Source organism: Equus caballus, chromosome 14 (assembly GCF_041296265.1).
Source record: "Equus caballus isolate H_3958 breed thoroughbred chromosome 14, TB-T2T, whole genome shotgun sequence".
Classification (NCBI taxonomy): Eukaryota; Metazoa; Chordata; class Mammalia; order Perissodactyla; family Equidae; genus Equus; species Equus caballus.
In genome coordinates, this window is record NC_091697.1 from 36,370,433 (window position 1) to 36,383,867 (window position 13,435).

Below are 13,435 nucleotides of genomic sequence, written 5' to 3' on the forward strand. Positions count from 1 at the left end.
TGTGAGTTCTTAACAACTGTTCCTGGGCCTGATCCCTTTAGCTAGTCACAGTGTTTTCTACCTTGCACTATTGACATTTTAGAGTTCTTCATTTTGGGCGACTATCCCATGTATTGTTAGATACTTAGCATCCTTGATCTCCAGGTACTAAATGCCAGTAACATCCCCTCCCTGCTCCTCTCTCACAGTGGGACCGCCCATGATTCCTTTACATATTTTCCAAACTTCCCAGTGGGGAAGTACCACAGAGCTTCTTCTCAAGACTAATAGGACGTATAGATAGATAGAAGCATCTTTAGAATCCTTTGAGGTCTAAACTCAGAAAGGGCTGCATGACTTACCTGTTCTAAGAATGGCGTCTAGTCTCTAAGCAGGAGTAGTGGATGGTGTTAAGTATAGAGTTAGGATGCATCCAGGGTATGTCACTCTTTTCCTGGAGTACTTCCTTCAAAGCTTTTTTCCTCCAAAAAACTAGGAAGATAGCGTCTTGTCTCCTCACAGGTTATCTCTGGAAGCTTGATGCTCTTTCTTTTCTCTGACTAGTTAATCATATAGCTTTGTTTCTGAACAATTGCTCACAAAATTTGAAAACATTATCACTTACCTTAGGAAGTGTTTGAAAGCTCGCGCGCACACACACACACGCACACACACGCACTTACATGCCTTTGTAACCTACAAACAGCAAATGGAAAGAAGAGGGAGGGGCCAAGTCTAAAGCCAGCTGGTCTTCCCTATGCTATTGTATCATCTTTAGGAGAGTCTCTCAAAGACACACCAGCACACCCTTCGGCCTCCTTCTGGGCAATGATGAGAAAGCCTGAAGGAGACCATATGTATCTAAAGAAATATACTTGTGTGATTAAAAAATGAAATTTAAAAAATTAAAATAAATCCCAAAGCTAATACGGATATAAACACCAAGACTATTCCGTGGTTTATGACGGTGATCACTGGGTCAGTGTTTAATGATACCATTAGATTCCACACTTTGCCATCAGGAAGGTCTCTTTCAGGACCAGTTCAGTTAAACCAATATCCTGTTCTTCTTAGAAGTATCCTAGGAGTTAGCGACACCTTTTCTGCTCCACCCTAGCAACTAAGTAAACTGAGTTAGAAATTAAGAATTAAGATTTTGAGACATTAACTAGAATGTTTCCAAACTGCTTTTGTTTTGACAATTTTACATGGCTGTTAAACATAGTTATTTCTCTTATAAATCACTTGAAATCATATATCATGTTCGACCATTGGTTTGGGAGTCCTCAATCATGCATTTAAACATTTTTACTTTTAAAGAAGAATTTTGTTTAAGAAAAAGTCCTATGCCTGTGGAACATTGGTCACAACCTTTGTGTGTTAAAAATTGGATGAGAATTGTCAAGTCATGAATGGTTTACATTTTCTTGATTAATTATTTTGTTTTTGGGAGAAAGTGGAGGAGAGAAAAGGCATCTGAACTGCCCAGTTTTAGTTTTAAATGCATTACTCTGAGTTCAGCCAACATGAAATGTTTAGTTTGGATATTTCCTGATTTCTGTGTGCAATTTTATAAGTTTAATTTGAATCAAAATCAAACCCATTCTACTTGTTTGTGTGGTGGCACGTGAGCAATGGTCCCACCGGGCTGAGCTTAATATTTTCTTTTCTTCTTGCAAAAGTTAAAGCATGACGTTTTGCCAAATTTGGCAAAGTCCAATAATTTTTTGCCAGTTTTTTCCCGTTAAAATTAACTGGTGCTCTCATTGGCTTCAGTATTTGGAAAGTCAGTCTTGGCTACTTAATAAATGTTTTATTAAAGAGGAGGGTCTCATTTCCTCTCCTTGTGCAATGTCTCCTTTGCTTTAGAATTTTGCTTTGCTGTTGTTTATAAAAGTAATCATGAGGACAACAGTATGGCATTGTGAAGTTAAAAATCCTTGGTGGCATGAAGGTGCCCTCTGAGAGATTTCAAAGACATAATCCTACAGTTACATTTACGGCCAGTAATTCTGTTGAAAACATGCCATGCTCATCAGGCAAACTACCTCCAGTCTGTTTGGCATCACAGTATTTGCAAATTGTTTCCCATCTCCGAGGGCCATTTGTAGTGGAAAGAGAAGAGATATGAAATTTTGAAAAAGTCCATTCTAGAGTTTTATGCCTGAGAATGACTACAAAGCCAAGGTCATGGGACTGTCTGTGGTTCAGCCCTGACTCAGCTACTTGGTTACATAATTCACCCTGAGTGACCTGCATACTTTGCATCTAGAAAATGGGATCCATGACATTTATTGAAAACAATCTCAGTAATTTTTAATGAGGAATGTTGCTGTGTTAGTGTTACAGATAGAAGGCATGGAGCAAGGATAATTTCTTATTCCAGCCTCCTCTCTTTCTTGCTTTCCATTGGGAAGAAATGTTTATCTAAAAATCTACAGATTTTCTTTTCAGGAAATATATGTAATTATGAAGCAATTCTGTAAGGTTTCCAGTGTGTTTCCAAAAGTTACCTTTTTTTTTAATCTTTAGCATTTCATAAATTAAATTTTGCTTCTATGTTTTATTTCATAAGATTTCAGGTTTGAAAACGATTTGGGTAAAATATGTGTATCTCAATAGAAACAATGAAAAGAATGCTTTTAAAAACTGAGATGGCACCCTTAGGTTTCAGGTCCTAATAATATGGCTAGGAAATGCTGAGATCTTGAGGGACTTTCTGTTAGTGAAAAGATAAAAGATTTTTTTTTTTCTTTTTCTCAAGTCTCCCATCATTAAAGTTTGGTTCTAACAGAAGACTCCTTCTCTTTTTCATGTGTGTTGAAAAGCAGCTACTCCCTGTATCAAAGCCATCAGCCCGAGTGAAGGATGGACGACGGGAGGCGCGACTGTGATCATCATAGGGGACAATTTCTTTGATGGGTTACAGGTCATATTCGGTACCATGCTGGTCTGGAGTGAGGTAGGTGTTGTCTGAACATTAATATCTAATAGTTTGGTCTAGTTGAGGATACTGTCTACACTTGAATTTCTAATAGAATGTGTAGAATTTAGCGGTGCCACTCTGGGTGGGCCAGCTCCAGCCTACAGAACTCTGGGGAACTAGGAAAGATGGGTTGGGTTTACCAGGAGGCAACACTTTCTACTGGAATGACTTCCATCCCCTGACCCATAAGCGTTGGGAATGCTTTTGTTTTGTCGTTTGATCTGTTGGGCTTGCCATGGTATGGAGGTCTTATTGTATATTGGAAATTGGAAAGGAAATGCAAAGTCACAAAATATATAGGAAGAGCCCCATTCAAACTCTAGTGAGGTAGTCATCTGTGAATATTTGTAGATGGAGTCTGTTGTAGGCCCATCTTCAAGGAACACTATTCAAATGACAGTAATAAATCAGGTGTAAGTGGTTCTTGACTTATTCAGTGACTCTTCATCAGTGAGTGAGTGATTTGCCAGGGGAACCTAGAAGAACCCAGGACTTCTTCCAGCCCTAGGAATTTATAGCTGTCAGTCATCTCAGTGTGTGACTACAACCATATGAAAATGGCTGTGTTCTATTTGTGCAGTGTTTTCCAGCACTGTCATCATTATTTTAACCTGCCAGTTGACTTGTCTGGCAATAATCAACATTAGCTTAAGATTACAAAACATAAACATCATCTTTATATAGATGCCATGGCAAACTTGCCTTTGCTTTCCAAATTATGAACCTAAATTTCTTAGCCAGCATGCCCAGACCACCTTCTCATTCATCTCACCAAAGTTTAGAGTCAAAACAATGTTAGGGCTACAAGGTACCATAGAGCTCATTCATTCCACTTGCCTTATAAGGTAGTCATATGAACCGATAAACTTTATGGAGACTTACTCTATGCTAAGCACTGTGCTGGGCTCTTGCCATAGATCCTCTCAATCTTCTCTCTGTACCATGAGGTAAATACTCTTAGACTGTATCTTTTCTTGATAAGGATACTGAGACTTAGAGATATATGGTTACTTGACCTGAAAGCAACCATCTAGAGCCCACAGAATATAAGTGTTATGTGGCCACACAAAGAAGTCAGTAGCATAACTAGAGCTAGAAGTCAGATTTTCTATTTCCATTTCTAGTTGTCCTCCCATGACACCACTGCTTAGCCCATTTAGGTATTTTATTTCTTTTTTCTTTCTAGAGGCCCATAGAGATATGCAGAGTTAAGACTATGATAGTTGAGTATGTTTATCATTCCAGAGCAGAGCCTGTCCTTGTTTCTAAGCCTTCTATGTGTACTTCCTATTGCCAGTAACCCACTCAGGCAAGCCCCTTGCCAACTCATGCTGCCACTGCCTTTGTATTTCCCGTGTAGCCAACAAGCAGTATGTGCTTGGCCAGAGAATCAAAGCTCTTGTAAAGCTGAATCAGAGATGGGCCTCTCAGTCCACTAAACTAATTGTTGTCCAAGTTGGAACATCCCAGACACTAAAGGTGGACTGAGTTTCCCCTGCCAGCTGCACCCCATTCTTTGTTGGAACCATTGGGTTGTAAAATTAGAAGCATCACATACATGGCATATTTTGCTGCCAGCCTGGTGTCTTCGTTCCTGCTGAAGACAGCAGTCCTTGCAAGGACAGTCTCTCTCAGGTTTTGTGGGCTGTATCTTCATCTGTTTCTCTCCCTCTTTCGATTGCTTATTATGGAAATTGGGAGAAGGGAAGAATAGTATAATATGGACTTCTTGCTCCATGTCATTGTAAAGTAAGGTCTGAGAGGTGGGGCTCAGAGTGTGCAGTAAGTCTTATTGACCTCTGAGAATCAGGTGGGTTAGTCTGAAGCTTCCTTTAAAACCGTGTGCCTGCCTTAGCCCAAGAACGCTACACTGGTTGTGGAATAAGGACTTTGACACATCAGGAAATCGTTAGTATGCATGTCCACCTTGTTCCTAGTCAAGGTCCCCCTGTTTTCTCTTGGTTTCTCCACCTTCTTGCCCTCTTTTGGGAACAGGTGAGGGAGGTTAAATTCTAACTTAGATTTATCCAAATTGCTTTAAAGGAGCTGTTTTCATAAAACAAAATTGATGCAGGTCATGAGAAAGAAAACCCATTAAAGCAATACTTTTATCTTTTTCCCTCCTCCGTCCCTCCACTGCCACTGCCTTGAATGTGCCAGAAGCCCCTCGCAGTGGATCTGCGTGGTTCCAGCTAGGAGCTGAGGGTGGGGGACATATGCTCCTTCTTTGTCCATCCCCTCCTCCCAAACTGCTCTCATTTGTGGCTATGTCATAAGTCAATCATGGCCCTTTCCTGGTGGAAACTTACCACATCATTTCCCAAAATGTTTGAGCAGATATTCTTTTAAAATAAATAATCCCCTGCAGCATTAGCAGTTGGGTGTCTGGATAGAGGATAGTCCTGACATTCAGAAAAATGAGGCTTGCAGAGATGAACTTTTTGGTTAATATTCTAAACTATTTATATAGTTAGATTTTCATACAAGGTATTTGACAAGTATGATTTTTCTCTCTTTTTTTAGTGCAGGAAGAGAATTTAGTACTGCTCCAAATCCAAACATCCATTATAATGATGAAAAATTGAGAAATAGCTCAAAGTTACAGTGTTTATCATGTATAGGCACTTTATGAGTATTATTTTACATATTATTTTATTTAATCCTCGTGATAGTCTTGTGTTAAATACTCTAATCATTCCCGTTTTATATATAAGTAACTGAGTGTCAGAGAGGTTAAGAAACCTGCCCAACATCACACAGCCAGATAGTACTAGAGATGGGATTTAATCTACAATTTATATTTTTACAAAGGAAATAAAAGCCCAGGTTGATGAGAGAGCAAGTGGAATCCTGAGAGAGGGAAGAAGGACAGAAAGAGGAGAGAAAAAAAGATGTGGAGTAATCCAGGTGGTACAATAGAAGACGTAGTAGTAAAAGCAATGGTGGTAGTAACTACGGTGGTTGGTTTTGTTTTGTTTTTTTTTGAGGAAGATTAGCCCTGAGCTAACATCTGCCACCAATCCTCCTCTTTTTGCTAAGGAAGACTGGCCCTGAGCTAACATCTGTGCCCGTCTTCCTCTATTTTATATGTGGATGCCTGCCACAGCATGGCTTGATAAGTGGTGTGTAGGTCGGCACCTGGGATCCAAAGCAGTGAACCCTGGGCCGCTGAAGCAGAATGTGCCAACTTACTGCTGCACCACTGGGCTGGCCCTACGGTGATAGTTTTAATCAAATAAAATTGCATAAGTGCCTTTTATTTTGGTAGGGGAAAAACCAATTATCAACCATTTCTATAGGCTTCCATTGGATAGAATCAGAACTTGATACTGTGAATGTTTAAGAGAAAATATCTATGAAAAAGCTATAGAAAAATGCAGAGTATGACTAGAATTAGCTAACATTCATTGAACACTGAGTTCCTGCCAGGTACTGTGCTAAATATTTGGTCTGGCTCTTATGCGAGCCTCCCAGTATCTATATACCGTGCTGTTCTCATTTTACTGATGAGGAAATCGAGGCTTGGGGAAGTCAAATAAGCTGGTCAGTTATCAAGTGGTGAAGATGGTATTTGAACTCAGACAGTCTGACTCCAGGGCTCACCTTCTTAACCATTCATCTTTTAGCCAATGCCCAAATTTTTACCCTAGGGCATTATCTCATCGGCCCAGGGTGTAATGCCTGCCACTGCCATCGATGCTTGTGCTGGGGGTATCTTAGCAGTTAGTGTCGCCTTCTAAGGTAAGGTAGACTTGGCCTGTAGAGAATCAGAGGGATAAGAACGATTCCTCCATTTTCTAGTTGTCTACGTTCATGTTTGGAGCCATTGGCTTCCAGGAAGACTTTATCTTTATGAAGGATACATGCCTTGGTTAGGGGCAGAAGAGAATCTCTTCTTTTGTCTACATAAATGACATTAGGCAAAACAGTTAACCTGTTTGGGCCTCATCACTAGAGTAAGACCCCTCTCTATCCAAAGTCTTTGTCCGCGGGCCACATCATCTCTTGAGGTTATGCCACCTCTAAAATTTAGTACTTCTAATTTTAAACAAACTTTTATCTTTTCTCCATTTCCTCACTCTATAGCCCAAAGCACTCAGGAAGCAGGCTGGTGGGCCAGGACAAGCAGATAACGTTTTAGATTAGCAGCTGATGCTATTATTTGGAGTCTTTTTTTAGCTAAAGAATTTAAAAAAGAGCCAGAGAAAATAGGGCTAGCTTAATTTACCCTCATCTGTGCTCTTCCCCTACCAACCCAATCTTCTGCAAATGAGTAGTTCAGTTTAGCTCACTGATGGCCCCCTGAGGGCTGGGTAAAAGAAAGGTGGCACTCCATTGTTCCTAACTCAGGGCTGCGTTCTGCCAGCTCCCAGTTTGCACTGAACCACATGGCTTTCTTGTGAATTTGGCTCACTATCTTTGTTACTCTTTATTATTTCTTGCCCTTTCTCTTGTCTCTCTTTTTAGAACGCAAATTATTTTTTTGATACTCTTGTGCTTATCCTGCCTTACCCAAAAGACTTAAAAAAAAGTCTTTGCGGAGTTTTATATACAAACCCAGGAAAACCCACAGGGTTAATATATGGTAATGTTTAATGTGACTTGAGTTTTTTCTTGACCCGTGATGTACTTGGTTGTTTTTGCTTTTCCACCAACATATGATTTGGAGCAGGGAAGGGCTCCTGCTACCGGTTTGTAGAGCTAATCATTATTTTAATATCTCCTGAATTCCTCTGATTTCTAAACATTGAACACTGACCGGCTTGCCTGCTGGGTGCCTAGCACTGGGATAAGTAGAATGGGTGATTAAAGTTAGGGTTTTTGGGATCCGGTGTTTTATTTGGAAAGACAGCTTGCCTCCCAGAAGCAAATTAGAGAGTTACATAATATATTTATATAATATAATCCAGTGTTAAATTTGTGGTTTAAAATTCAAGGCAATGTTCTCGAAGGCAGAGAGAGGGGTGTAGTCAGAAGTAGACTGTTTGAATAACCAATCAAGCTCCTATTATGTATGGATGGATCTCTGTGCTAGGCATTTTAGGCTCTCACAATCCTTTTATTTAATCACTGAAATCTCTGAGAGAATTTATACAGCGTAAGGTATTTAAGCTGTGTGTAAAGAAAGTACGGTGGTGAGATTGGTGAGGAGCTGAGGGTGGTGGGAGCTGCAGACAATCATCCAAGCAAAGGTTTCCATTGCATGGCATAGCGGTGGGCAAGGAGCCAGTCAGAAGACCTGGATATTAGTTGCAGTCAGTGTTGGTCACTGGGCCTTAGTCTCCCCACCTGAAAATGAGGGGCTTAGACTAAATCCTCTTTGAAATCAGCTACAATTGTAGTAATTGCTTTTATCTACAGTTTACTCTCTTGAGAATCCCCCCAAAGTAAGAAGAGGGGAGTGATGATGGGTGGGGAGTAGCTTCTTTTCTTCCACTACTGTTCTTTACCTTTAGAACACACTTGCATTATACAAATACTATGTTTATTTGCAAAAAGATTCTTTGAACTTCATCAAAACCACTTAATTAGCCACAAAATTGAATCTCCCTGTTGATATGTCTTTAGTCAATATTTTTACTCTCTACACTTCAGATTCTGGTACCTGATATAAATCTGAGACTTATACCACGTGCGATGTTGCTCTAATTCATCTTCCAGATAGTTCTATGGAATGTATCTTTAGGATATCAATAGTTACCTCATGGGAGATGAGGGAAGGAGGTTTTCCCTGGTAAGTTCAGAAAATGTTGAGTCAAGTAAATTCAACTGGTCCTTGTTCTAGGACTTTGCAGAGCTTTTGAAGTACTAACATGCACTTTGTCTAAGATGTAGCGTGTGGCATGTCCCAAACTTTTGTGACCACAGAACCCTTTTTTTCCAAGGATCACCTTACAGGAACATATATTGGCAATGACTGAAGTGCATTTGGATTTCATGTTAATGAAGTAAAGACATGAAATTCAATCATGAAGTGATTGGGCTGGCCTAGATGTGAGAAAATCGTCTGAAGTATCTGCAGAGTATTATTCAGATTAGACAAGGAATGCTTAGAGCCATTATTCTTTAATGCTGCAAGGCTCTGAACAGAATTTCTCTCATATTTTGCATCTGGTTTTAGTCAGTGCACACTTGGCATTAGATGCCATGTGATTTTGTAGGACAGCTATATTTAAAGATTGCCAGGACCACTTAGCTCAGATGGGCGAAGCCAGAGTTTCATCACTGTTTGAACCAATTAGCCTCACACGGGGCGGCACACTGTCGTTTTCATCCAGATGAATATTTTCTTCAGCTGCATTCCCAGAGATAGGGAGAAGTCAAAAGAAGCTGCCGAGGAGGGAGACCTTTGGGTGAATATAGTTGGGTAAATGGCAGTTTGAGGGCTGAAAAGCAAATTTGCTGCTTGAACCTAAAAGTTGGAAAAACAAGGTTATAAATGCAGTTCTTGATTTCTTTCCTTCTTCTTACTTATCTCTGCTTTCCATTCTCATTAGTACACGTAGCTCAGAGGAAGGGTGGTAAATAAAAAATAACATTTCCTCCTCTGTGACGTTAAAAAATGAATGGCTACAACTCCGCCGTATTCCCATTGGAAGTCTCTCAGGCCTTTTTGTCCAGCCTTGATTTTTACTGAACCACGTGTAGAGTCACAAAATTTTGAGGGCTTTGAGGAACCTTTTGAGTCATTGAGTGCAGCTGTTTTATTTTGGATGTGAAGAAAAAGAGGCTCCAGAGTCGTTCGATGATTTGTCCTGGGAACACATTGGCTACTTAGTGCTGGCATTGTAGCCCCGTTCTCCTGACACTCACGTCCCCTCATTCTGCTTTCTCTTGTGCCAGGTGTTCTTAGGATATTTCCGTAGTCTTTTAATATACTTCCTTATATTACCAAACTCTCCCAAATTTTATACATGATGGCATTGGCACTCTAACGTCTGTTATACCACATTTATATGAGAAACAATTCCACTAAAATCAAAAAGAAAATTAGGAAAGGTGGAGAAAGACATTATTTCAAATATCATCTCTTTCAAAATCTCATAATGTAGGGGCTGGCCTGGTGGCATAGTGGTTAAGTTCGCACACTGCTTCAGCTGCCCGGGGTTCGCAGGTTCGGATCCCTGGCACGGACCTAGCACCGCTCGTCAAGCCTCGCTGTGACGGTGTCCCACATAAAGTGGGGGAAGATTGACACAGATGTTATCTCAGGGTGAATCTTCCTCAAGCAAAAGGAGGAGGATTGGCAATAGATGTTAGCTCAGGGCCAATCTTCCTCACACACACACACACACAAAACATAATATAGATATGGTCAATGTAAATAGCTGTCATTGTTTTACATATATTGAAGCTTACATGTATAAGTTTAATTCAAAGTTGATTAAATGCATAATTTAAAATAATTCATAGTTGCCTGCTTTTTCCTAAATATGGAAGTTGCTAAGTCTATATTCAATGTGTGCTTATTGATCACCTATTAAGTGGAAGAAGCTTAATGCAAAACTTTACACTTTATTTGTAAAGAATAAAAAGAGCACTGAATCAGTTGCATTAAACTTTGAATGCGATTTTGAAGAACACCATTGAATCCCAAGTTATTTTATGGGCAATCATTTTTATATGAGCCAGCATATTAAAAAAAAACAAATTCAAAATAGTCTAATGGGGGGCCAGCCCTGTGGCATAGTGGTTGGGTCCTGCACGCTTCAGTGGCCCTGGTTGGTGGGCTTGGATCCTGGGTGTGGACCTACACCATTCGGCAGCTATGCTGTGGCGGTGGCCCACATACAAAATAGAGGAAGACTGGCACAGGTGTTAGCTCAGGGCAGATCTTCCTCAAGCAAAAAGAGGAAGATTGGCAGCTGATCTTAGCTCAGGGCGAATCTTCCTCACCACCACCAACAACAACAAAACAGTCTAATGGCCTTTTTAATACAGTTACGTAGTTACAACCATGCTCACCTTATTCCTAAAAATGCTTGAGTCTATATTTTTATTTTTAATGACTAAGGCACTTGAAGTCTGTCCTCCACGTTGATAATTATGGGATGACTTTGGGATGACATTTTGAGCTAGTTGTTTGCAGTGCATTCGGGAGTGCCTATTGCTAGAAAATGGAGACCAAAGAAGTGTGATGCATTTCTACTTTTAACATGAGTCGAAGACAGAATTCACACCTGGTGCAGTCACGTGACTTTTATGAAGAGAATGAATATCTCTGTGGTGTTGTGTCCATTTCATACGTGTGCTCCATGCTGTTTGCTGGAATGGCTCCCTGATGCTCTGAACTAAAGTCTTCCTCTTTATGCAGCCTTACTGACTTCCTCTTTCCTAGAGCCACACCTCCTTAGTGTGGGATTCAAGCCTGCCCCTTTAAGGCTCTGGCCTTTCTTTTCAGCATCCGTGCCCACTAATCATCCTAACTTACACTCCAGTCACATTGAGTTGTTAGCTGCTCCTTATGCCCCTAGTGATTTTTCACCTCTGCACTCTTGTCTTGCTTACGTCATTCCTCCTTCTACTATGCTTTTCCCTCCTCTCTGTGCCCAAATCCTTCTGCCTTTTAAGATCCAGTAAATTACAACTTTTGTCTGTGAAATCTTCCCTCACAGCTCTAGGAATTGAATATATTCTTTTCTTTCTAAATTCCTATGTGGCCTTATCCATACCATGTCATGTTCCTTATAACTTTCTATCTTTAGTTATTGTGATTTAAGGGCGTGCTCTCTCCCTTGGAGGTAGGATTCATGCTAAATTCAGCTCAGTCTCCTACAGTGTCTAGCACAGAGCCTTGCACATCAGAGGCATTAATTCATACAAATTTATACAAAATGGTGTTGAATGACGCTACTTCTTTCATTCACTCATTCATTCATTTATTCATTCATTCAAACGAATGCTCCTTATTCGCATCTGTTGTATTCATGATGTTTCAAAGTGTCAGTACCAGATAGACAGATTGCAGTTTAGTTTTCGATAATGCATGTGTGGTTAGGTAGTATATATTTAGATATATTTATTGTGCAATAAGGATGCACATAAATACCTTAGTGTAAATCTGTTGGTTATGGTGAGGATTAAGTAGTAATAAAACTAACACTTTTTTCAAATGATGGATATCAGTGAGGCCTTCTCCTAAACTCATTCCAGGCGTTAATCCTTATAATAACACTAATTAGATAGCTAGGCCTCTCCCCTCATCCCACTCCCTTCCCAGATAATGAAACTCAAGGTCAGAGAGGTTGAATGACTTTGCAAAAGTCCCGCAGCTGATAATTTGCAAAGTTTAGACTTAAACCAAAATTCATCTGACTCTGGAGTCATCTCTTCACCATCTAATAAGAATGTGGTAAAACCTCATTTATCCAGAGAAGAGTGTTAAAACAAACTTAACTCTGGGAAATTCAGCATGAAACCAGAAGTAAGCAAAAAAAGTAAGTGTACAAAATAAAAGACTTTGAGGTAACCAGAACAGTTATTTTTAACAAACTGTGTTATCTTTTTCTCAGGTCATAGCAAATTAGAAGGAGCAAACTAGAGGCAAGTTGTTAGAAGCAGGCTCAGTGACAGCAGAAGTGACAGCTTAATGTCAAGGGCAGAAATGGAAAACCTAAAAAGCAGATGCAGAACTATATTACTGTGCAGCACTTTAATGACTGTTCATAATGACAGTGACCCTGAGTCATCAAGAAAGAGATGGCAATTATATTCAATATATTCTCTCTAAAACAGTGAGATGTGTGTAATGCATTCTCGAAAGACTTCCAGTGAAAGCCGTTATAGTGGCACAGTATTAAAAGGGGTTTGCCTTGGGTTTTCTGTAGAGCTCACTTCTTGAAGAGACATGTTAAATGAGGAATTGCTGAATATATGGGCAAGTATCAATGTATACAGTATGCAATATGAACTATACAAAAAAATGTTAGAATGAGTCTCAGTTTAGTGTCTTATAACTTTGATATTCTTTTGTTAGAGCTTTGAAAGACCCTAAAAGTCTTTTTGTGAAAGGTGAATTTATTCCCTGCTCCCCCATCTATCAGTCTTTTGGCTCTTATATTTTTCTTTCCTAATTTCATAGGCAAAGATTCTGCCCTGCAAACTTCCAACTTTGATAACATTCAGCCTCTTCCATAAATGTATCTGGCTTTGCTTTTTCTCTTATATTTTAATTTTTAAACAAACAAGCAGCAACCCAGGACCCTAAGCCAGGCCTGAGTAGGGAACGATGTTCATTCTTGACTGAATTTAGAAAAACAAGCCTTGAGAAAGAGCTCATTGTGCAGTTTCAAACCACAGGGGCTGGCGTTACTGGTGTCCAGTCCTCTCCTTCTGGAATACTCTGGACCTCAGGAACTCACCAGCGCTTTTCCAGCTCCCAGATGGTCAGGATGGGATCCAGTCGTTAATGGGGCCCAATTGGCACAAGATTTACATCCTGGGAAGAGAGCTGGAGAAAGTTTATTTAAA

At 40.0% G+C, this 13,435-nt stretch overlaps 1 protein-coding gene across 8 annotated transcripts in view; it reads left to right on the plus strand.

The window, feature by feature from the left end:
* Positions 1-13,435, plus strand: part of EBF1 (EBF transcription factor 1) — a 381,503-nt gene that overhangs the window by 278,922 nt on the left and 89,146 nt on the right. For 5 of the 8 annotated variants that reach the window (XM_003362778.5, XM_001503495.6, XM_023617310.2 and 2 more), the window contains exon 9: positions 2,811-2,941. In XM_003362778.5, the coding sequence (XP_003362826.1) occupies positions 2,811-2,941 (131 nt within the window). Of the gene's footprint in view, positions 1-2,807; positions 2,942-13,435 lie in introns of all 8 variants that reach the window. The other 3 variants (XM_005599256.4, XM_005599257.4, XM_023617309.2) reach the window with 1 other exon arrangement.